At 40.9% G+C, this 25,567-nt stretch overlaps 2 protein-coding genes across 8 annotated transcripts in view; one reads left to right on the top strand and one right to left on the bottom strand.

The window, feature by feature from the left end:
- LOC126990940 (carboxypeptidase B-like) overlaps positions 1–25,567 on the bottom strand; it is a 58,724-nt gene that overhangs the window by 6,988 nt on the left and 26,169 nt on the right. For 2 of the 6 annotated variants that reach the window (XM_050849587.1, XM_050849596.1), the window contains exons 2-4: positions 539–751; positions 293–380; positions 14–112 (exon numbers count right to left, since the gene is read on the bottom strand). The exons of 2 other annotated variants lie outside the window; for them this stretch is intronic. In XM_050849587.1, coding sequence (XP_050705544.1) covers positions 14–112; positions 293–380; positions 539–751 — 400 coding nt within the window. Of the gene's footprint in view, positions 1–13; positions 113–292; positions 381–538; positions 752–1,089; positions 1,248–25,567 lie in introns of those variants that run through there. 2 more of the 6 variants (XM_050849575.1, XM_050849581.1) reach the window with 2 other exon arrangements.
- LOC126990924 (insulin receptor-like) overlaps positions 1–25,567 on the top strand; it is a 53,429-nt gene that overhangs the window by 23,363 nt on the left and 4,499 nt on the right. For both annotated transcript variants that reach the window (XM_050849563.1, XM_050849565.1), the window contains exons 2-27: positions 3,060–3,148; positions 3,685–3,869; positions 4,399–4,508; positions 4,863–5,045; positions 6,284–6,415; positions 6,581–6,686; positions 7,392–7,564; positions 7,760–7,895; positions 8,299–8,398; positions 8,703–8,864; positions 9,452–9,533; positions 9,986–10,109; positions 11,652–11,826; positions 12,650–12,822; positions 13,468–13,632; positions 14,559–14,596; positions 16,257–16,411; positions 17,159–17,231; positions 17,997–18,054; positions 20,066–20,136; positions 21,142–21,247; positions 22,601–22,743; positions 22,925–23,083; positions 23,503–23,668; positions 24,424–24,628; positions 25,163–25,301. In XM_050849563.1, the coding sequence (XP_050705520.1) occupies positions 3,144–3,148; positions 3,685–3,869; positions 4,399–4,508; positions 4,863–5,045; positions 6,284–6,415; positions 6,581–6,686; positions 7,392–7,564; positions 7,760–7,895; positions 8,299–8,398; positions 8,703–8,864; positions 9,452–9,533; positions 9,986–10,109; positions 11,652–11,826; positions 12,650–12,822; positions 13,468–13,632; positions 14,559–14,596; positions 16,257–16,411; positions 17,159–17,231; positions 17,997–18,054; positions 20,066–20,136; positions 21,142–21,247; positions 22,601–22,743; positions 22,925–23,083; positions 23,503–23,668; positions 24,424–24,628; positions 25,163–25,301 (3,324 nt within the window). In that variant the 5' untranslated portion in view covers positions 3,060–3,143. The remainder of the gene's footprint in view (positions 1–3,059; positions 3,149–3,684; positions 3,870–4,398; positions 4,509–4,862; positions 5,046–6,283; positions 6,416–6,580; positions 6,687–7,391; positions 7,565–7,759; positions 7,896–8,298; positions 8,399–8,702; positions 8,865–9,451; positions 9,534–9,985; positions 10,110–11,651; positions 11,827–12,649; positions 12,823–13,467; positions 13,633–14,558; positions 14,597–16,256; positions 16,412–17,158; positions 17,232–17,996; positions 18,055–20,065; positions 20,137–21,141; positions 21,248–22,600; positions 22,744–22,924; positions 23,084–23,502; positions 23,669–24,423; positions 24,629–25,162; positions 25,302–25,567) is intronic.

The raw sequence follows: 25,567 nt of genomic DNA, 5'->3' as shown, positions 1-25,567 counted from the left end.
CCTCCCCCAGTACCTTGGCGACGCGGATGTCCCTGCCCTCGTAGGTGGTGCCGGCCGTGTACGTGGTCACAAGAGAATAGCCAGCCTCCAGTTCGTCCAGGAGGGAATAGATCTGTCAGGAAGGCCACGAAGGTGGCGGAGAAAAGAAGGTTAACTCGGGAACGATTCACAACAGTCGACTAGTTAGCACAAGTTTGAACAGTGGTCCTCTGGGTGAGTGCAAGACTCAGAGTCAAGGCTGCTCGTGCAGCGAGTCCCATTTCTCGTGCGTGCGAGTCCTTGTGAGCCTCACCTCCTCCAGCGTGTGATACTGCGTGTGGTCGATGGCCCGAGACGCACTCTTACGGGCGCGGTGCTCCTCCATCTGCTGGTCGATGACTCTGGAGAAACACAGTCACTCTCAGCTATATACCAGCCTCGCGGAAATGTGACCAAAGAGCTAACCCCCAGAGTCTGGACGCAGCAGCCTTGCTAGATATTGTATTACTACAAGGAAATGATCACGCCACCAAGCAATTAACACGCCAAGGCAACTTACGCCTGGACGTCGTCAATCTTGACGGTGACAGGAATGCCGTTCCTGTTCATGGTGCTGACCAGAGCCTCGAAGCTCCGCGGCGGCACCAGCAGGTCCACAGGCACGCCAGGGCCACGTGCGTGGGTCCACTCCTGCACGTGATGAGTGTTGACGAGGGTGTTCACCAGGTCCACCCCCGCCTGCGTGTACGGCAGGACGCTGACCAGCCGGTGCCTGCATGGGAGAAGCAAGAACAAAGTGTGTTGCGAGGATGGGCTCTCCAGAAAGTCTTTTGGTTTCGCTGTGCTCGGAATCGACTCAATAAACTGTTGAAAATGGTAAAAGTTCCACACCGTATTGCTAATGCATGTTTGCGACACTTGCGGCGGCACCCTTAGGCTTGTAGCTGTTCTGTGTAGGTCGACTGGACTCTTGTAGACACCATCCAGCTTTAGCAATAACAGTGGAGGACGTGTTTGTGCAATACCTTTATTTTTTGCCTCAGGAAGTCCGTTGTGCTTAAGAAATAAGTGCTTCGTGTTAAGAGTATGAAAGGAAAGGTCAGTACTAACCCATGGTAGGAGGTGGTGCCGGCCGAGGCGAGGGCGGCCAGCCCCAGCAGCAGCAAGACCGTGACGCGCATGATGTGTGCCGGCTGGCCCCACCGGTGGGCCTTTTATACCCTGAGCACAGGTTTAAAAAAAAATCCTTGTTTACCTTTGCCCTCTTTCACCTGGAGTTTGAAGTCACACCCTTATCTTTATTCGTCAGAAAGCTAGGGCGTCTGACGCCAGGAGGCACCGTGCCTGTCACGGCCTACAGGAGTGTTGCACGAGACAGTGGCGTGGCGAGGCGTGGTGTGGCTCCGACGCCCATCGTCGGGGCGTATGCTTGGCTCCTGGAGACATGCCTTTGTCCTATGGAGACGAGGTACTCTTTTGTCCTTCGGAAAATACGTGCAGCTGGGCCAGTTTTGTGTCACGCGGTGTTTGAGTCATGAAAAACGCTCCCTGACCTTGATGCCATGTATGTCCCGGGGCATTTTTCCCTAGTCCCGCCTGGCAGGCCGGTGGACACTGGCGGCGGCCCTGCCGGGAACGTGGCGGAGGAGTGTTAGGTTAGATTTATGCAAACTATTCTAACCTAACCTGACTTGCTACGGAGGGCTTCGTTGTCCTCGGAATTCCACCACCTACGGGGGAGTGATTACATTGCACAGCTTAACCTGTACTAAAAAAAATGCTGCGCTGCTTATCAGGGCACGCATTGGAACCCTTGTGTATTACTAGTGTCCTCGGTGATAAAATTACTCTACAAAGCAGAACGAACGTATTTAGAACTTTTCAAGGACGGTGATAATTATAAGAATTATTGAAATCGTACACATAGACTGACGAATATGTAAATGAAAAATTCTACTGCTGTCATTTGAGACACGCAAAACTAAGGAAAACTGCAACTATGTATCACCGGCCAGAATCGAGGATTTGATTGTATGGAAAATTTTCTTACTACAGAAATTATAGAAGAGAGGTGCTTGTTACCCTGACTTGCCAGGAATATAAAGAGGCACGGTGATGGTACAGAGGTATAGGAAAATAAAAGAAATTCAGACACAACGCTAGAAAATAAAAAGAGTAGCGGAGTGCATCTTATCAATTCTTCTAACGATATAATGTTGTTACGTCTATACTACAAGTCCGTAAGTCAGAGAGGGAGAACCTAAATAATGAGCCGTTTATAATTAATATATGTAGTGTGTGAATGACACGAGAAAATCAGATTCGGGTTATTTGTCCGACCGGTTATCGCGGCAGCTGTGCGTTCCCATCCCCGCTCTACTAAAACGAAGCACAGTCGTTTTCCCTTGAGATAACGCGGCGGCTCAGCGGTCACCTTCACATAGACGAAAAAATACAAGGAGAGGGCATGACGTCACAAAAGTGAAACCAGTTTGGCACCGCCCCTCCCCCGCCGCGGCCCTTGGGACGGAGAGGGAGAAGAAAGAAAGTGGGGGAGGAGAGAACCAGGGACAAGACTAACGGCGCAATGGGCCGCGACGGAAAAATTAGAAAAAAGGTGGATTACGTAGGTGCTTATTTAGGTGTGTTCCGACTTGCGTTGATTTATATCGTTTTCATTTTTTAGGCCAGAAAATGCTTATTTTACAGCAAAATCCCGCGATATAGCGAAAAATCCGCAATACGATACAATTTAAAAAGCCGCGATACAGGGAGACCGCGATAAGTGAACCGCGATATGGCGAGAGATTACTGTAATAACAACAATATGCTAATAATAATAATAATAATAATAGTAATAGTAATAATAGCCTAATGGTAATAATAACAATGATGATCACTAATAATAATAATAGTAATAATAATAATAATAATAATAATAATAATAATAATAATAATAATAATACTGATGATGACGATAATAATAATAATAATCATAATCATGATAATTTTTGTAAAGCAAATTCTCATTTAAAAGTAGTATAAAGTTGTGTGCACTTATTTGGCTTTGTTTCCGGCAGGGTGGAGCAGCAGAGTGAGCAAGGAAGGAGCCGTGCTCATCCGGGGCAGCCTATGGGGAGCACCCAAGCCCCCCCTCGGGCTTCATGGTGTATGTAAAAGAAAAATATTTTCATTATAATGCTGATTCACAAAGATGACGAGCATTAACAGGAAATTTAAACATACAGCTGATTTTAAGTGTAATATTATCTAATCTCAGTTGTAAAAGAAATGCATGCTTTATTGGGCTTGTACTAGACTGTCTTAATGTTGGGAATGTTTCTACCCGTGCAGTATACTGCCTGAAAAATATCACTTGGCTCACTTAAAAAACAGTAAATTTCACATGTATTTGGTCTTTTTGTAATCACAAATTTATCTTTACTGATTTATTTACCATATACCGTAGGTTAATATTAGGCTAATGAAATGCAAATGGAAGCATGATTGTTGCACCTTTTTTAAACAGAATATATTTTATTTTAAATCAAAAACATACTTCAAGCCCTTTATTAGAAGAGGGCATTATTCCTGAAATTGAAAAATAATAACTTGTTTGAGTATTCAGTAGTGAAGTTATCAGATTCAGTTCATTCCGCTGAAAATGCTACTTCATTTAATACCAATTAAGTCTAAAACTTCTAGGATGAATGGCAGGGAACATCAGTGTCAAGGGAAATGTCTTGCCGTGCTACATTGCCCGAGCGTGCTGAGGTGGTGGTGGCTGGTGTTCGTGCTGGGCCTGAGCTGCACCGTGTCGAGAGGCACGGCAAAATATCCACATGATAACACGCATCACCAGCAGCACGACAAGAGACAAAATGAATCGGGTGAGGCTAGGAGTGCACTTATGAGTGTCCGTACCATCCCACCTCCCTGGCCGAGCCATCACCACGTGTGGGGATGGTTCGGACGATTTAGAAACTTGTCTTTCATCACCTACATCTGAAAACTGGAAATAGCTACGAGTGTCATCTTAGCAGCCTAAAGAGCCAAATGATGGAGGAACATTTTGAGATCAACAAAATTACACTACTTTTTAAACTTTTTTTCCTAAAAATATTTTTCTAAAAAGTGGCTGAATCATCTGTTCTCCCCTACATAGAGATGAGTAAAAGTTAAATGAACTTGAAATGAAAATTCTTATTCAGGAGAATTGTCAAAACACAATTTATAACTGAAAATTTCATAAACGTTGACTTCTGATGCTAACAATTTGCTCCCACCCATCCAGCAGTGTCCAGTTGGCTGAAGAGGAAGGCTGGCCTCTCTGCATTGGACAGGTCACATTTAATCTTTGTAACCTGTTATTGGTGTTTATCTTGCTAAGCACTATATTAAGATATCTTTCCTCCCCAGATGTGTGTGATACAGTAAGAATTGACAGTCTGACAAAGCTGAATGGCTCAAATGGCTCAAAAAATTGTAAAACTGTGGAGGGAAGCATTGAGATATTCAGAATAAAATTTGTAAGTAGCCTAAAATGTGTTAATAGTTTGTGCAATTTGATACCCAGATTTTCCATATGAATAGTCCCTCCTCTTTTATGTTAGCAATTAATTCTGGTCATTCGCTTTACTGAAAAGACTTTGGACGGAAGGAGGGAAACAGGAAAATAATGGTTTGCCCAACTTATGGGATACAGCAATTTTTAAAGTGTTAATATTTTCTGTACTTTGAAGTGTAATCCTAAATTTGCTTCCTTACTCGTTTCATAATCATCCATGACTAGCTGCTGCACAGTTATTCAACAAGCATTCAATAAATGTATAAGTAATGTATTGAACAGTAGTCTATACAAGTGTTTGTCTGTGTGTTTTCAGGTCTCCAAAGAAAGTATTGAAGAGTGGAGCTTCCCAGATTTGGTAGAAATTACAGACTTCTTGCTGGTGTACCATGTGGAGGGCCTTACCAGTCTTGCACAGCTGTTTCCTAACTTGGCTGTGATTCGTGGTATGAAGCTGCTGGAGCGCTACTCACTTGTCATATATAAAACTCACATTGAGGTGAGGCTCAGAGTGACATCATAATTTTTGTTGTTGTTGTTGCAGACTTCATCTTCTAAACAGGATGATTGATAATTATGTTTCTAGTACTCTGGCTTGTGTCACCACAGGCTAATAGGGTGAGTTAGGGATGAACCGTACATGTGGATGCAACGTAAAGAGGCTCCCATGCCCAAATAAATTTATAGACCTAGAATGGTCTCCCTCTATCAAGCACAGTCATATCTCGGTTTACGAGTTTAATTCATTCCGGAATTTTGCTCCCCCAAAAAACTTGTAAACTGAAACGAATTCCCCCATTTAAATTAATGTGAATCCCATTAATACATTCCAAATCCCCCAAAATATTAACATAAAAATCATTTTACATGTTATTTTTTACAGAATAAAAGTAATTTTACTAACAAATATGCAGTGGTCAGTGATATAAATAATATAGTATAATATTATTAATAATATAAATATTCTAGTGTAATACATTTTAGCATTAAATAACTGTTAAGTTCTGCTTCCCTCCCGGAAAGGTAGAGGAGGAATTCAGTGACATATACTAGTCAGCAGGGTAAAGAAATCTGTAATGTTATGGCAATTATTTATGAAAAATAATCATTGCACTAAATCATATTTCATTATTGTTCCTTTTACATTGAAATTCATTATCGTACCTTATACATGATCATTATTAATGAAAATTATCTTAAAATTATATTTAGGGTCCAGTTAATGAATTGTGTTGCTTTAAGGAGGTTTCTTTTCATTTAAATTCTTTTTGATTTTATATTTTTTTATATTTACAACTGGACGGATCATCCACACCTGTGGATGATCCGTACTTGTGAAATGTTCCCAGAGTCGTGCCTTATACACATTGTACGCAGTCAAAAGGTTATATTTTGTCATGCATATAAAAGTTTCCCAATTTTTTACTTTTTTTTTACATATTTTTTGGAGAAAAAATTGTATGCATCATCCCCAACTTACCCTACATGAGACTAAAAATCCTTTGTTATTGTGTGTCCTTTTATAAATTATAGTAATCTACAGTTATTATAATTTAGCATATTGGTGAATACTGTAATATATTGTGATTTCACCTTGGGCTTATGTTGTGTTGCATGTTTGTTATGAAACTTTAAACATGATCGTAGGAATTAAAACAAAGTTGACTTACTCATCAAATTAGAGGAACATCCCAGTTATGAGAGTTTGAAACTGTTACTATCTTACACTTTCTCCAGGTCATTGGGCTCTACAACCTTCGTGCCATTCTTCGTGGAAGTGTCAAAATAAAGAACAACATCAACTTGTGTTACATCCACACCGTCAACTGGGCAGCCATCGTCCGAGGCCCTGATGACAACGTGATCATGGTACGCTTGCTGCCCCTCTCAAAAATGAAATGTCACAAAACTTGGTGGACCACTTTATTACATCAGCTTCTTGAACTTTCACATGTTATATCCTCATGACACTTCACAGTTTGCTACACCCTTGGCTCTGAATAGGAAATAAGATTTTATAATTCTCTGTTGCAGGACAACAGTGAGTCGCTCTGCAAAAAATGTTGTCCCACGTGTTGTGCAGGATGGAAGCAGGAGAATTGTTGTCCACATTGTTGGAATAGCACCAAGTGTCAACAGAGTACGTGTATTCTGTAGTATTTTTACTTATAAAGTTCTGACCTTGGGCACACTGCAACTTCACAATACTAACAAAATGAAAACTTAAACATTTGAAAAGTCATTTTATGATATGATTTATTGATAGGTTAATTTTTATTTAATTGACCAGCATGACTTCAGGCAAGAGGGCACTGTATGGATATGAAAAACTGATCTTAGTTAATAGTAAGAGCTTGATTGTAAGAATCCTCAGAAGAAAAGTCTTTCCCAGGCTAGGATTCAAATAGAACAGGTGAAAGGAAATGGAGAAAATGGAGAAAGGGAGAAGGAAATGACAGGGACAGGACCAAGGAGAACTGGAGGCTGTTGCTCTACCATTGTAGCCACTGATGTGCTCCTCTGGCCAAGGGGGGTCTGGGGTATTGCTGCATCTGGTTGGTCCTTTCAGTCAAAATAATTAATTCATATAACAGAGGTTGGAGCTGAAGTGAGTACAGTGGTAAGTTTGGTGACTACTGATTCTTTGAGTAAAGGGTGAGGGAGGCAGGAATGGTTTGAGGCAAGGTGGCTGGCAGTGACTTTAATCTGTTTTGTCTTGATATTTATGATTTTTAGAACCACTTTCCATTTTTTTCTGTCTGTCTTCTCAGGCTGCAAAATGTTTTATCTTGGCATTTCTGATTTTACAATTTTTTACAATGGTTGTACTTCTTTTTCTCGTTAGTTTGTAGCTCCAAGTGTAGCCATGGCTGTGTGAGAGAAGCAGATGACCAGTGTTGCCACGAACAGTGCCTTGGCGGCTGTATGCTGCCTAATGATCCCTCTGCTTGCCATGCTTGTCGCAATTTCAACTTGAACGGCACATGCTATGAGGCCTGCCCTGAGAATAGCCTAGAGGTATGTGTCACAGGCAACAAGGAAGTGCAAACATTTTGACGCTATCAGCATTTATTCATTATCTTCATTGTATATACTGACATTTGGTTATGAGATAAATTAAAAATCATCCCCCACCCTAACTTGGATAGTAGGATTGAGGACATAAAGATACTGATCTCCTCCCCATCCTCTGATTCCTCCTCTCCTGTACAGTACAAAGATTACCGTTGTGTGGACGCCAGGTACTGCGAAAGCAAGATGTTTCACCAGTTTAATAATAAACGTTGTGTCAGTGACTGCCCAGAGGGATACCAGAAAGGAAACAAAAGTATATGTGTGAAATGTAAAGGTGAGTTTTCTTGCTCTATAGAACTTCACAGCAGTTATAGGCCGGCAGCCCAGAGCAGTTTGATCAAACGAACAAAGTACCAACATTTGACCCCAGGGACAGTTATGTTGCAACGTAGCATTTGCAGATATGACTTTACACATCCTCAAAGCTGCTGCATTTAAGCATTACACATAAACAGTAATGAAATAGTTTGGTGAGGAACAACAATGTAACCTTTATCAACCAAACAGTACTGTGACAGAGCTGTAATGTCTATTAAAAACAAAAACATACTGGTGAGGAAGATTTTTTTGAGATGGATACAAGTGATGAATAGTAATAAGAAAAAACTGCATTATATTTATGATGAAATGTACATAAGTATCTCAATCTGACATTCTGTGTATTGCTTCGTCTCCAGATGGGTGTCCCAAGAAGTGCCGCAGTCGTCTGGTGAACACAGTGGCCAGAGCGCAGGAGTTGAGAGGCTGCACCGTAATCACCAATTCACTCATCATAAGGTAGAGAAGAATACTGTGAATCATTTCTTCCCCTTCTCTCATTCTTCTCCTCTTCTACTTCTTTCTCCTTTTCTCCTCCAGTCTCTCCTCTAATTTCTATAAAAAAATCATGGGGTCAAACTCCCCCCAAGCTCCCTTCCCCATTGAATATGGCCCTGCTTTGGACTGAGGCTACAGCACATCCTCAAAACAGAATACCAGAACAGCATTCGGAATAATACCTGCCAGTCATTTTTGAGTTAACCGTTTTTTAAACTGAAAATTACTACATGGGTTTGACACACTTTGCATCTGTCTTTTGAAGCATTAGGAATGGAAAGACAGTCACCAAAGAATTGAAAGCAAACCTTGGAAAAATAGAACATGTGCATTACCACGTCCGCATCTTCAAGACAAGTCCTCTGAAATCTCTCAACTTCCTGTCCAACCTGCAGTTCATCGATGGAGACCAGCTGTACAACAACAGGTAGGTACAGGCTACACGGCACTATTACAACTTTTGGATTTCATAGAATTAGAGTGTTTGACAAGCCTCTCCTTGACACTTGGTCTTGAAGCCACATAGTGGTATTTGCCACTTGGTGAAGTAAAGTGCCATGAAGTTGTCTATTCTTCATTCTTTATTGAATTATTTCTGATTAACAAGCATCCCATGGTTACTGACATTCAGGAATTTACCATTGACTTCCATAGTGTCGCTGAAGCTAAATTTCACAGATCCTTGGCACTATTTTCTGATTCTTAGCCGGAGCAGCAGGTTGCAGGCACTTTCTCTTTTTTGCTCCATCTTAGGCCTGTCTCTTTGCCATACATGTGCAAAGAGGAAAAAGCTTGCACACTGCCACCTTGTATAACGTCCTTGTGTGTCTAGTCTCTTGATACCAACTGGTCTTTCTATCCTGTGATTCTCTAATCTCATGCTATTTGGTTTAGAATTTCATTACCAAACTGCATAGACTGAGAACTAGAGTGCTTTGGAGAAGAATTCTGACCTGTTGGAATCCGCAACAAGTAATACCAGTGTTATATTATTTGATTTTATGGTCCTTTCAGGTTTGCTCTTTATGTTCATGATAATGCAAACTTAGAGGAAATATGGGACTTCACGAACCACTCTGCATTGAACATCAGTAAGGTAAGATTTGACATAACTTTACTTTTAAAATGTACATATGATGTATTTTTAAGCAATAGCTATGCTCTAATGGTCAATCACCTTTGGCCCTCAAAACACATTCATAAATGCACCCGTTTACTTATTGTCATCTGTATGTACAATCATGGAAAGTGACCAAATTTCAGGAAAGTGTCAGAACATTGCCATACAAGGAGAACCGATTTCACAGCACACCTTGCCCTTTAGGGGTTAACAGGAATTTCGGGAAACTATACATCACCAATCTTGCTTAACTATACATATTTCTGAACATTGTAAGGACTGAATATTTTTTTACAAAATTGCGCGTTATATGCTGGAACGCATTATACACCACAAAATGCAGTATATTTTTTTAAGTTTCATTGAAAATACTTCCTCTAGGGTTATGGAATTCTTGATTTTATACATTACCCTCTTTTGATTTGCAGGGAAAGATTTCCTTTTTACAAAACCCAAAGTTATGTTACCACAGCAAGATTGAGAAGCTTTTGAACATGACGGGCCAGGCGGGCGACCACAACATGAAGGTGACCAATGGGTACAAAGTAGCATGTGAGTACAGCTTCTCATCATATGTCGACAGGAACCTTTTTTTATAACTCAGGAAAAAATTATGTAGTTTTAATTTTTTTTTCAGCTCATTGATTGCAGTTTTTATATACCGTGATGTTAGCACCAAAAAACATTAATGAGCCCTTGAGTACTGTTGCAGGTTCCGATGTTTATTCAAGAATTAAATCCCTTTCCACACTGAGTGATTTACATACTCTTGTTATTTTGTTACCCATCTACCTTGGCTGCCATAAAGCCGTGAGTGGCTGAGACACAACTAAACACTGAATTAATATAAGAGTAGGAAAATGGCATGGGGTGTGCATTGGCGTGCTCCTCTCATAACCATGCAGCCAATAGTATTTTTTTTTCACCCAAAAATCATTGTTACTTGGCATTTTTGGTTACAAAGCACACCCATGTGTGACGGCTGTCATCCAGCTCTGGCACTCCTGCTGTCCACTGGAGAGAAAAGCTCATGGGAACCTAAAATAAAATAAGCCCATTCATATTTAAACTATATTATATAGACGAGTTTACTGATGAAGTATGAAGCCTATGTGCACTTTGCAAACAAATATTTGTGTGTGAGTGTCCAGCCACATTTGTTGTTTGTTGTGGTGCCCATAGGGCTTGTATCTAATGTCCTGGGCCTCTGGATAACTGGCTGGCGCAAGAGTCACACCTCTTGACTCAAACAACACCTGAGGTACACTGGCCTGGGAGTGACCTCACTCATATATGGTGGAGCTCCACATGTCACCAATGCCTCCAATTTACTCAAATTTGGGGTCGTTCATGTTGGACATAAGAGGCCATACTGACCCTGTGACACTTAACACATTTGGACATGATTGCCAGTAATTGAGCAGACGTTTATGGTTCCAGACACACATCCATAATTCAGACAAAAATTTGGACACCCTGTTGTACAAGACTACTCCAGAGTGGCATAAATATAGTACATTCATACAGCTGTGCTCAACTCCAGCTCCCTTGTTGTGTCAATCTTTTCTGCAAGAATTAATCAGAATGGCTGGCTAACTGGAACAGCCTTGCCTATAATTCAGATGTTTCATATTTTTGGCTATATTTTTATTTATTTTTTTTTTTTTTTTACAACAAAGGAGGCAGCTCAAGGGCACACAAAAAAAGAAAACAATAATTAAAAAAAAAGCCCGCTACTCGCTGCTCCTAAAAAAGAAACAAAAGAGGTGGCCGAAAGCAATTAATTGGAGCAATAATTGGAGAGGGTCTCCCAATTAATCTGATTTATGGAGGGCTTACTATATGGTTTAAACATTACTCATTCATGTACCGCCTTCCCTTTTCTTGATAGCAAAGATAGTGAATGTTTATAGAGTGGACAGCAATAGGATGTCAGGCAAAGATAGTGATTGTTTATAGAGTGGACAGCAATAGGAAGTCAGTCATATCATCAGCAGGATTTTTTAATTTTTCAAGTAATTCAATGTTAGACATAATTCCCTTAATCTTCTCTGACAAAATGTAGCTAATGCTTCCTCTTCTCCTCCATCAAAGGCTCCATAATGAAGCATGCCATCACTCTCGAGCCACAACCCTTCACGGTGCTGGTCAAGTGGCCTCCAGTGACAACCATTGAAGATGACCGCAAAATTACCGGCTACTTCATCTACTACAAGGAGACTAATGAGACAAACGTAGGACACATGGATGGCCGGGACGCCTGCAATGAGTAAGTTCCCTGACTAGGCTAAGGTTACATATCACCTTAACCTGGTAGCAGCGACGGGCCAAATTTGTGGCTTTACCGTGTAGCAGCGACGGGCCAAATTTGTGGCTTTACCGTGTAGCAGCGACAGGCCAAATTTGTGGCTTTACCGTGTAGCAGCGATGGGCCAAATTTGTGGCTTTACCGTGTAGCAGTGACGGGCCAAATTTGTGGCTTTACCGTGTAGCAGCGACGGGCCAAATTTGTGGCTTTACCGCGTAGCAACGACGGGTCAAATTTGTGGCATGATTTAAACCCCCCAAAAATAGATGATACATAATCTGATCACAAATGCTTTGATATATATGTTATGAAATGGTTTGTGTGAGGGGTGATTTTTTCTCCTTTTTTCTCACTTGGGGGGACCATTAAGAAACATGATCCCTGCTGCTACCGGGCTAACATATATAAACCCAGTGTTAATGTGTTGGGACGGGCCATAGGACAGCATGTACCTTAACTCCTCTGGACCTCCCTATTCCAGCTTCTAGATATACTCGACAAAAAGCTTCACTCATGGAATTCCCCTCCTCTAGCTGAAGTGCATGGTCACAAGTGTGAATATTTAAGGTTTCTTTCCGTAGCCTCTAATGTCATGGTCACAATACTTTATACTTTAGAGATTAGTACATTCCTCAAATAGTGTCCACTAATCTTACCTCACTTTGCACTTTGTAGAAATATATTACAATTAAACCAAATAGGCTTTCCCACACTTGATTTCTGTTCCATGGAGTGTAGCACATCTTTTTTATGCAAACTACACTTGGTATTTACTTCTGCCTAGTGAATGGAAGAGAGAACATGCTGAAGCCGACAGTTCTGACCACATGTTGAGCGTATCCCTGACGGGCCTCAAACCAAATCACCGCTATGCAGTGTATGTCGAAACAGATACAGTTGCAGATGCTGACATAGGGGCACGATCCAACATCACCTACACCATTACAAAGCCCTACAGTGAGTTCCGTCATGGTTCCTTTGTCCATATAACTGATGCATCCTTTATTTACAAACACAGGATGGGGCTAGACACATGCATGAGGACAAAGATGGGACAGGAGGGAGGGTAGGAAGTGTGGGAACGCTGCTCTATCTGCGGCAGGACATTTGAACAATATTTTTTTTCTATTCTTTCTGTATTTTCATCTTCCTATACCTTGAATTCTTTGAAGAGGGGAGCATCAAGACACCTCTCCATCTGAAAGTGATCCCTCTCTCCTGGCCTCTCCAGATTTCCTCTTTTTACAGGAGCAGTGCTTAGTGGGTTGTCTTGTTTTTGTTGTTTGCCCCTAAGCTGCTTCCTTTACTGTAACAATAATTACAAAGAAGTTTGATTTCGAGCATAATAAAGCCAAAGGGGTTGTGGGGGGAGTGGAAAGAATATGCCCTGAATAAGAGCATAAGAACGTAGGGATCTGCAAGAGGCCGGTAGGACTGTACAAGGCAACTCCTTTGTACCTAAGCTCCCGTGAATCTACCCCCACCTACTTTTGTAACATGAAATAAGAGTCTATTCATTCAGCATCCATTTTAAATATCTTCTGGTATATTTTGATCTCGAAGTAAGATGAGAGGACTTAATGGTATGTTTCTGTACTCCAGACCCAAGCTACCCCCTGAACTTGAAGGTCATAGATAAAGGAACCACATACATTGCTGTGGAGTGGTCCCGGCCAGCCTCTCCAAATGGACAAATATATGATTACATCGTCTCCTTAACCACCCACTTGGAAACTGAAGATAAGTGTCAAGACTACTGCAAAACAGGTAACGTATGGCAGCAACAAGTACAAAGAGTAGTTCACAAGATCATCAGATACTGACATCTTTACTTTAACCCGGTAGCAGCAGGGATCATGTTTCTTAATGGTCCCTCTAAGCGAGAAAAATGAGAAAACTTCATCACTCACACAAACCATTTCATGATATATATCAAAGCATTTGTGATCGGTTTATGTATCATCTATTTTGGGGGGTTTAAATCATGGTATAAATTTGGCCCATCACTGCTACCGGGTTAAAGGAGTTGATAGATATATTTAAAACTTGAAAATAAATAAACTTAATTGCAGATCTAATAACTTCATTTGCTTTAATAGATATACTGTTGCTGGTTGCCAAGTATGCCTTTGCTTCCTCTCTAGAATGTCTATGAATTTGCATTTTTGGATCCATTAGTCATACATTGTTGGGCTCACATGTAAACAAACACTTCAGACAAGCCTTAACATGGATCAGATGTGATCAGAAATAAGAAGCTGAGTGTTTGCAAAGAAACATTATGAACGTTTGTCAGGAGAATTATAGCTTTTTTGGGGGGGGTCCCTATAGCACCACTAGACTGTCTTGAGGGGCCTCTTGGGTGACCCCAGCTCATTAGTGGCGCAAGTGAATTTTATTTATAGTGGCAGCTGCCGTGATATGACTTTCTTAGCCCATGCTGTCCCCTGGTGCCCCTCTTTACTCAAGTCACTGAAGTTAGGGTTGATTCAAGATCTTGGCAGCATGTAGGTAATTTTCCGCCACTCAACGTTGGTTGGAAAAATCAGTGTATTACGGTGGGACTTGAACTTAGGTGCACGGGCTCACCACGCCCTCACGCTTGATTTTCAAAATGTTATTCTATACCATGCTTTTCATTTATCACCTTCGTCAGAACCTTCAAATTCTGATAATTTTCCGAATCATTTCAGAACAGTTTCAGCAAGATGAGATTGAAGAATCAAAAAAGGTATGTCATTTTGTGTATTTTTCATTTGGCGTAATTTTAACAGAATACAAAAAAGTGTGCAGGAAACAAAGCTATGACAAGAAAAATGATGCACAGCAGACCCTACTTACAAAAGATCTTACAGAGACACATAGATGAAAAAGTAATTCTAGGGAAGAAAACAATTATACTTACCAATTTGAGACATGCCAAGTACAGATTCATGGTTTACAGCAGATGGCAACTATTCCTTCATATCTGTCCCTGCTTTGAACCAGTGCCCAGATCCAAAGACAAGGCTTAACAGGATATCAGCTGGAAAGCTCCAACTAATCAGTCACTTTATTAAAAATCTAAGCTAGTCACAGGCTAACTATTTATAAACTTGCTTCCTCCTCATTCTACAGTCAACTCTCTGCTTTGTAATGCACAGGATGTAGCTAATGAACCTTTCGTTACTCAAACAGTGCAGTGTGTTATGGCTTCACAAACTGAGCACTCTTGCATAAAAATGTGTGGTTTATCTACACTGGACATATGTATCTTAATATATACAGATCGGATTTACAACCGATTTGTTTCTATGCCTAAAGCTGTTGCAGTATGGATGGAGATGAGTCAGAACATGGTAATAAAAATATATCACCATGGAAAGAGCCACAAAACATGTTCCCTCGGTAAGATGGGCAAAATTTCGTTGTGATGTAGAGCTGTTCCCATCCAGGTAGATGCAAAATATTATGGTGTCATTTAGCTGTGGTCCACATAGTTTTCCAAGACACTAATGAAGGGGTGCAATAGATATGGTTTAAAGAGCAAGTTTAGTATTCATTAGGGCAATGTTGCCTGCTATTTTTCTGTGTTGTAGGACTTAACCAATGTCAAACAAGTCATTGCCAAGGTTCATTTGGCCTTTGGTTGGCATTTATCAATCGAGTGATAGTCCCTTCCACATTAATTTGCAGTGATTACGTTAGTTTTAACCCAGTAGCAGTGACGGGCCAAATTTGTGGCTTTACCGTGTAGCAGCGATGGGCCAAATTTGTGGCTTTACCGTGTAGCAGCGACGGGCCAAATTTGTGGCTTTACCGTGTAGCAGTGATGGGCCAAATTTGTGGCTTTACCGTGTAGCAGTGATGGGCCAAATTTGTGGCTTTACCGTGTAGCAGCGACGGGCCAAATTTGTGGCTTTACCGTGTAGCAGTGACGGGCCAAATTTGTGGCTTTACCGTGTAGCAGCGACGGGCCAAATTTGTGGCTTTACCGTGTAGCAGCGATGGGCCAAATTTGTGGCTTTACCGTGTAGCAGTGACGGGCCAAATTTGTGGCTTTACCGTGTAGCAGTGACGGGCCAAATTTGTGGCTTTACCGTGTAGCAGCGACGGGCCAAATTTGTGCCATGATATAAACCCCCCAAAATAGATGATACATAAACTGATCACAAATGCTTTGATATATACTATTATGAAATGGTTTGTGTGAGGGGTGATTTTTTTCTAATTTTTCTCGCTTAGAGGGACCATTAAGAATCATGATCCACGCTGCTACTGGGTTAAGGGAATTAAAGGGAATATCTATAAAAGTGTTTACATAATCAAAATGGCAGGCAGGAATCACACAGATCTTTAAGCCAAATAATAAGCTTTCGTGAAAATAGTCTAACATACCTGTTGCTCCTCAGGACCTGTCTGAGAGTGAAGTGAATATGATGGACTCGACTCCCACCATTAGTACAGTCTCTTCCCCCAAGTGCTGTGCCTGTCCAGAAAAGGCGACACCCTCCTTTGAAGATGACGAAATTAACTTTGAGAACATTCTTCATAATCATATCTATATGTAAGCTTTATTCACTTGTCTATGCATAAGTTCCTTGAGTAAAATTGAAATCCATTATACAGATAAAAGCTTGCTATAATTTTATCACAACTGCATGTCCTAACATTACTGCTTGGAATGTCTGTTATTTATCCACTTTGGTTGTTCAGTCAGTTTGATCTTAACTAGGGGGCTTCGTGGTGCAGTGGTTAGCACACTCGGCTCACAACCGAGAGAGCCCAGGTTCAATTCCCCGGGCGGAGTTGAAAAATTTGGGCGGCTTTTCCAATACCCCATGCCCCTGTCCACCCAGCAGTGAATGGGTACCAGGTATTAATCGGGGGTTGTGTCCCGTCTCCTGGGATCTGTTCCCTTCTCCTATAATTCCTTCCCCCTCCTGTTCGCGTGAGTGATGATTTTTCTCATTTTTCTCACTTAGAGGGTCCTTTAAGAAACATGATCCCCACAGCTATCGGGTTAAAGCTCACTGTTAATTGTGAGATTTACATACAGCTTGATTGTTAATGTTTTCACTTTGTTCTCTGGGTTTGAAGACTGAAACCATAAAGGGCTTTTTCCATTCTGGTTATCAAGGATTTCTTTCATGTTCACTTAATATTTGATTAGTGCATGGTGCAATGACTACATATATGGATCTAATAATATAGTCAGAAATGATTGATTGTATAGTAAAAAATATTAAAAAAGCTTTAGAAACAGTAGATTTTATCCCCATACGCATAAAGGTGACATATTCCTATTTTCTAGACATCGCACTTTCCGAAGAAAAAGAAGCATGGAACCAGGCGATGCTCCACCAGGCAACTCTCACGTCTCCGTTGTAAGTATGCTAGACAAATTTATTCACTTGTTGGGATTAGAATCTAGTAGCAAGGCTTAACCCGGTAGCAGCAACGGGCCAAATTTGTGGCTTTACCATGTAGCAGCGATGGGCCAAATTTGTGGCTTTACCATGTAGCAGCGACGGGCCAAATTTGTGGCTTTACCGTGTAGCAGCGACGGGCCAAATTTGTGGCTCTAAACCCCCCAAAATAGATGATACCTAATCTGATCAGAAATGCTTTGATATATATTATGAAATGGTTTGTATGAGGGGTGATTTTTTCTCATTACATGACTGTGAAAGCAGCCCTTAGTAAAACCATCTTAGTAATGACCATAGACTTTATTATTCTCTCTTATTATTCTTTATTATTCTATTATTGATCCACTTACAGGTAGGCTTCCCCTGACACCCTTCCCTCAATCCTTCCCTCATACACTCTCTTCACGAATTCATTCTCCCCCATTCTGATCACGTGTCCAAACCATCTCAACGCACCACGCCTCACCCACTCCACCACTCACACTCCACTTGTTTCGCCATCACACCCATACCAAACCGCTCATACACGCTTACATACACGCTTTTAATATGAGTAGGTGACAATGTATGATTATATAAATGCTGCTATGCCAAAACTTTGTCTCTATTCAAACATCATGTCACTCTTTATCTCAATCATATTTTATTATTTTTCCGTTATGAGAACTTCAGTGAACGGTTGCACTAAATAAATTATAAATCCATTTTATTATTTTACAGAACTTATTGGAAGCTCAGTACACGGAGTATCAGAATGAGAACCACACAGCTGAGATTGGTGAGTCCATGCATGCTGGTGATGGGATTTTATGCATTTTTATTTATTTATTTATTTTATTTGTTGTTGTTGTTGTTGTTGTTGTTGTTAACCCAGTAGCAGCGGGGATCATGTTTCTTAATGGTCCCTCCAAGCGAGAAAAATGAGAAAAAATCACCCCTCACACAAACCATTTCATAATATATATCAACGCATTTGTGATCAGTTTATGTATCATCTATTTTGGGGAGGTTAAATCATGGCACAAATTTGGCCCGTCGCTGCTACACGGTAAAGCCACAAATTTGGCCCGTCGCTGCTACACGGTTAATATGGGGTTATTTTTGTTTTTGTGTTCTTGTGTTTGCCTGAATGATTCTGTTACACTTCCCCAATATGATTTTTAAGGACAATCTTTTTATAATGAAAGGTACCATGCATTATTTATTTATTTATTTATTTTTCTTTTTTAATGTTCTGCCTGTTATGCCAGTAGGCTTTCTTGGTGGGGCCTGGTAGTTGAACCCTAGCCTGTTCTGGCACATTCAAGTGTTTTAGTGGTGCCATCTTGCTTGGCTCATGCTGATGGAGGAAGGCTGTGTAAATGGTTGCAGCCACAGCATGGAGGGAACGGCAAGCCTTTCATCATATATCTCACAACTGAGAGAGCCCGGTTTCGATTCCTGGGCGGAGTGGAAAAATTTGGGCGTTTTTTCCGATACCCTACGCCCCTGTCCACCCAGCAGTGAATGGGTATCAGGTATTAATCGGGGGTTGTGTCCCGTCTCCTGGGGTCTTTTCCCTTCTCTTATAATTCCTTCCCCTTCTGTCTCTCTCCGGCATATGACCACAGATGTTGCGCCGACTAAACGAAACTTTCCACCTTCATCATATATCATTTCAGTAGTTCAGGGAATCTTCAAGTTCACCAAGATAGGTTGATGGGAGGAGGTACAGTATATGGTCGCTGCCGTGGATGTTGGTGAAAACCCACATCCATGATATCAAGAGTCCAAAGAAGGCAAACTATATAGGCTGTCACTGGAAGGGTGGCATGTCTCTGGTGCTGGGTAGTAGCTTCTATTAACCCATCCGCTGCAATTGGCATGGATTTGGCCTTCACTGGTAGCCTGGTAATATATACTCCCAGGTTATTCTCTGCCTCTGTGGTGGATAGTGGAGTGTATCCCATGTGGTATTGGTATGCTGGATACTCTCAAGGTGCAGGACTTTACATTTTTCTTCATTGAATTGTAGCAGCCACTTTTTGTTCCATTCCTGTAGGCTGGTGATGTCTTCTTGTAGGAAGTCTGCAGTCAAGGGGTTAGGCTGACCTGGATTTTGGATTTTGTAGAAAGGTCTCTGAGTGCTAAGGAACTTGTAGAGCCATGCCTTGGTTGAGAGAGCTATGGTGCAGTTGGTTTATTCCTGGTAAAAAGACCTGATCACCCTTAACCCAGTAGCAGCGACGGGCCAAATTTGTGGCTTTACCGTGTAGCAGCAACGGGCCAAATTTGTGGCATGATATTAATCCCCCAAACAGATGATACATAATCTGATCACAAATGCTTTGATATATATTATGAAATGGTTTGTGTGAGGGGTGATTTTTTCTCATTTTTCTCGCTTGGAGGGACCATTAAGAAACATGATCCCCGCTGCTACTGGGTTAAGGTCTCCCTAACCACGAGAGAAATTATCTTGAACTCTCTAAATGTGACTTTTTTCCTTAAGGCTGTGGAAAACACTAAGAGCAAACAGAGGTCAAGACTAAGGGTAGCAATTGTACTAAATATCTTAACAATCCAAATGGCTATGATGGTACCACTTCAGCACAAATCAAAGCTAGGATTAACTTCTTAAACTTAAAAACTGATCACTTAGAAGATACTTCCATGTTGTCTCTACAAGGTGGTGTCCTGTGTATGGTCAGCAGCTCTGAGTAAGTTATTGCTTTATATTAAGGTAATCTTTTATAGTTAATCAATGTACAATTTCATAAACTATAGTTGGTTGCCTGATTTGCTTTCAGATATTTGGAGAAGTAAGAAAACATCCTTTAATTTTACACAGCTCTCACACTACACTGATTACAAGATAGAGGTGAGTGACATTGTATTCTAGACTACAGAATGACATGAATATTATGAATTACTGATTGAAAGGAATTTGTCTTTCCCAAGGATGATATGTCAGTTTAAAATTATTTTGTTTTTATGGAAGCAGTTCAAAGAAAAAAAAGAAAAGCCTGATAATCACTGCCCCCATAAAAAAGAGTTTAGAAGAGTAGCCAAAAGTGAGGTCAATTTCAGGAAGAGGTGTTTCGATATACTCTCCTCTTGAAAGATTTCAAGTCGAAGCCGAGGAAATACAGATGAAAGGAGATTGAGCATTTCATGTCTTGTAATTTTGTTTGTTTTGAATTGTGTTTATTTAGTTCAATGCTTTAAAAAATATTTACTTACTGGAGATAGTGAACTGCGGTGCAAGTATGGTTATCAGTATGAGGACGGACTGCTTTTGATGTGACCATAAATATTAGAGTACAGTTCTTTGCAGTGTCAGTACCAGCAGACTCTCAATTTTTTTGCACAATTTGTTAATTGAATTATGTCATTGGAAACAAATTTCTTAGATTATTCTTTCAGGCTCCACACAGATTCAAACTGTCGTCAATGAATGTCCTTCTTTTATTATATTGGAAATTCTAAATGAGAAGCAACACACTAAGAATAAGCTGATTGCACCCAATTATTATCAAGTAATATTATAAGAGATGAGTAACTCTCCATTCTCATAAATCTATCGTCTTTGCACACGCTCACTTGCAAGAGTAATGTGATTAATTGATTAGAAAACAAATTCTGCCACAACCTCTTCCAGTTTTATATCTCCTGAAGCTTTGAGGCAGCAGCCTGGTGTTTGTTAGCTCTCTGCCTTTGTTTTAGACCACCAGCTATGGACTGTAGGGACCTATGCAAAGCAATATGAAGGGAAAAGTCGGTGCTGATTCTCCAGCACGGCTGTTGTGGCTTACTCTATGATCTTGTCTCCTAATTCATCGGTAATGTTGCTGAATGGCGCCCAACTGCCTGGGTTCTGATGAAGGTGTCAGCATGCCATAAACACAAGTATGAGTGCCCCACTGACAAAGTTCCCTGTGAACTGTGCTCAACTAAGCCTGCAAAAATTGTGGAGACAACTGCTGTAAAAGGTATGTTGAGATCATTGTTTTGGGTTTGGAGAAAAATCAGCAAAGTGAGAACTAGCATCAGAGAATCAGACATTAAACATGTAGGATAATATTAATGGAGCTAGATTTTCCTGTGAGAGCATTGGAGGGGTCACTGTTTTTTCTTCCTGAATGAGCTGTTTTTGGATGAACGATGATGGTTTTTGAGCCATAGTGCTGACAGCTAAAGTTAAGACATTGAGGCTGGTATTATAAGACTTTCGCTTCTCACATCAGCTATTTCTAAAGGTCAAATAGTGGGTCAGTCGGGTTCTAATGAGTGTTTCTTTAGGTTTATGGTACAGAGAAAGGCTCAAACTACCACCAGGGTCATAAAACCACTACTAGAAATGCCCACAACTCCTACGAAAGCCTTGTCAAATATGTGTTCTAGGGCAGCGAAATTCCGTATATAGTGTAAATTTTAAACTCCCCCTCTCTCTCCTCTGTGCGTGTGCGTGTGTCTTATAATACGAACCTGAATTTCATTGTGGCATTTTTGGGGGTGTACACTGTCCACTCCTGTCGGCAGTGAAAGGCAGAGCAAGTTAGTAGCATACAGGTAATTTAACCAACCAAGTGATGCCCAATGAACCTGCCATCTGCAAAAAATATTACATCCTAGAAATGGCTCCATTCAAGGACTACTTGCTCATGCTGTCATATTTCTTTCATGTGTATATTCTAATGAAATACCAGGATTTTCTCTTTCCTACACTCCAACACGACCACCGCGCGTAACGAAACACACAAGAAATGAATTCAGACAAGGAAAGGTTTGCCGGCCCTGGGGATCGAACCTGCGACCAGCGAGACGGGAGAGCCACCCCTTAACTAGTCAGCCAAAGAAGTACCCCACTGGCAGAGGGAGTTATGGGAGGCTCGCCCATCAGGCTTAGTCGCCGTGGCACTACACTAAAGGGCAATGTAACACCACATATCTGCGCCACGGATACCTTCCTCACTCCTACACCACCACAAATGCTCTCTCTTATTGCCAGCCACTCGCACAGAGACACACGCCTCAAGTTTTCATTGCGGTGTTTGCCTCTATGTGTAGATTTTTATCTGCTCAAATTAGTGCCTCGCAATGACGTAAAGGAAAAACCCATAAAACTTACCCAATAACTTAATCATATTGGTATTATTATTATTATTATTATTATTATTATTATTATTATTATCATTATTATTGCTGTTATTATTGTAGGATAATTTTTGAAAGACTTTAAGTTCTCTACATCCACAACACCTTTAGGGGGCAAGTTCCAACATTACATTTGTCTTTTAAGGCCAGTGAAGTTCAGACTAAATGACTTTGTGTATTCCCTTCAGCCAATGCCAACATGGTAATTGGTTTAAACGCCAAACAACTCAACCAGTCTACAGTTGAAGTGACGTGGGAGCCTCCACTCTCTCCCAACGGACAAGTTCTGGCATACAAAGTGTCATTCACCGGTGAACAGAAAGTTTTTGAGGTTCATATCCCTGCGCGTAATTAGTCGTTGTCTGAAATAAGTTATGAATTGGCATTTTATTTACTTCATATTTTGAGCTGTATCTTGGATCAAATTACTGAACATAGAAGAAGCTAAGCTGTTACACTAGAGGCTGAGAACAGCTGCTGTATATCTGCTTACCTGAGCTCTATACTTTTAGGACTGTTTGTCGTATTGTAAATTCAATGGAAGTCGGATCAAGCACTATGTAGAGGTGGAACTGACCCCAAACACCAAGTACCTGGTAGAAGTTCAAGTCTACACAGGAGCCCCAAAGAATGTGAATGACACGGCCGCCACAACGGAGTTCACCACACAGGTCAGTTGCCGGTAAATGCAATGGAAACATTTTCAAATCCTGCTTCAGTTAACCTTTAAACGGAAGCAGGATTTGAAGAGTTGCTTCCCCCAAAATGAATGGTCTATATATAGTCACTGCTGACCTTAGGACCGTAGCATAAATTTAGTTACGCCGCATAAAAGATGTTTTAACTAACGTCTATATATAGATTCTACTGCAATCTGGAAGTGTTGTTATATTTCTGCCATACAGAACTGACTGACTGAATTTTGTACCATCTATATATATAGTTCCACTGCCATCTAAGGGTTAAGCCTTGGATTTGAATGTAAATTAACCTATTCATGTACTGTCAAGGAGGCTTTACTGTGTTTCTTTTTTATGATAAATTCGGCAAGATAAAAACTAAACATTCAATTTTGTTTCAATTCTTGCAGTACTCTGCCGTGATGCAAAACGGAGATCATGGATGGATGCTGATGCTACTGGTTATCTTCCTCCTGCTGGGAATGGTGTGTGGGGGCATCTTTTATCGAAGACTCCGACCTCCTAAGCTGTCTGTCAAGGATATTAGTGAAAATCCTGGATATCCTGATGTTGCAAGTAAGTCTGTAGTTCCGACCTCCTAAGCTGTCTGTCAAGGATATTAGTGAAAATCCTGGATATCCTGATGTTGCAAGTAAGTCTGTAGTTCCAACCTCCTAAGCTGTCTGTCAAGGATATTAGTGAAAATCCTGGATATCCTGATGTTGCAAGTAAGTCTGTAGTTCTGACCTCCTAAGCTGTCTGTCAAGGATATTAGTGAAAATCCTGGATATCCTGATGTTGCAAGTAAGTGTTTTGTATCATAAGATGCTATTATGTCAAAGCTGATACAAAGTGATCACTAGACACCACTCAGAGAGCTTGTATCTCTGCCAAGGCTGCATTATCCTTTGCTGTGAAATTGCAGTGATCTAAGCAGTCCTGGTTCATGCCTGGTAAGTTAACAAGTGGCTGTATCCTAGCACTTTGCATGTTGTTGGAGCTCCAGTGTGAGTTTCAACAGGGGACACTGGCGGTCTATGTGGATCTCAGAAGGGATTTAATTCAGTGCATTACAAGGCTCTCTGCTGCAGGGATCAGTGGTCTGGTGACTGGTGCATTCTCCAGGAAATGAGAGTACTATTTCTCACAAGAATCAAGTTTACTGTCATATCTACCTTTACTATGGCAGCTTTACTATAATCCTGAAAGATTCATCATATGTTCTCACTGAATATTGAGACTATACACACTGATATTTTAACACTCCTGTCCTTTTAGCCAAGGGTTTTATTGGGTAAAATCATTAGATGTAATATTTGATTATTTTTCAGATCCAGACTTTTGTTTTCCCAGCAAGTACCAGATAGACGAAAGCCATCTGAAGCTGGAGGAGACTTCCTTACTTGGCCAAGGAAACTTTGGCTTTGTGTATAAAGGTCACTTATATAAGGACTCAGAGTGGGTTCCTGTGGCAGTTAAACGGACTTCCAACGTACAGTCCAGGGAAGACATGCTAATTGAGGCCCATCTCATGCTGTAAGTTTACTTGCCTCTTAATTTTATTGACAGATAAGTATCATATATATTTTGTTTTAAAGATTTTTATATCAAGTTTAAGAGTTCAACTTCTACATAGATACTTCTTTGCTAAGGGGTTACTTTGACTACTTTTCTTTCTTGATGTGAGACCCATGCCACCAGTAGGTTGTCTTGAAGAGCCTCGTGGTTAGCCCCAGCCAGTGAGTGACCGGTGCGGGTGAAAGTTTGTTTGAAGTGGCTGGCACCATTGCACGTTGTCTTTGGAAAAACGGAGTTCCTTTTCAAAAAGCCTCTAAATATAGTCACACTGCAACTTTGAAATGAATTTTGGACTGTCTATATAAAGTTCCACCACCATCTAAGGGTTAATAGGCTTGCCACTGTGGAGTTCTCCCTACCTCTCACTTTCTGCCTTGCACCTAAATCCCTTACCCTACTCTATTCTGCACTGCTGCAAGATTCTTAAATAAAGTTTCAGCACCTTGCTCCTCTGTTGGTGGTGTATGCTTCATTCACACATTGTTATTTTAGGGAACTGAAATCCTACCACATAGTCCGTGCCTACGGGGTGATGTTTGGGCCCGACACCACCTACTTGGTGATGGAGTACATGAATAAGAGGGACCTACTTAGATACCTGAGACAGCGGGAGACAAAGCTGAGAATTGAAGTGAGTGCATTACAGTCTAGTCTTCTTGTATGCAAAATTGTTATGATATTTTTTTTATTGGTGGTGATGGAGTACATGAGGAAAGTCACTCTTGTACCAAAGGATGCAGGAGACAAGGCTGAAAATCTGGTGGGTACATATAGTGCAGTATTTTTAGTAGGATTTAAATTCGTATATGAGGTGCCAGATTTGCAGTGTCCATTTTTAAAAAGTTAATATGGTACAGTGTTGAACCTAGAGTAATTTCCTGCCTAAAGATCAGAATT

Source organism: Eriocheir sinensis, chromosome 6 (assembly GCF_024679095.1).
Source record: "Eriocheir sinensis breed Jianghai 21 chromosome 6, ASM2467909v1, whole genome shotgun sequence".
Taxonomy (NCBI): Eukaryota; Metazoa; Arthropoda; class Malacostraca; order Decapoda; family Varunidae; genus Eriocheir; species Eriocheir sinensis.
This window is presented reverse-complemented; position numbering and strand designations above follow the sequence as displayed.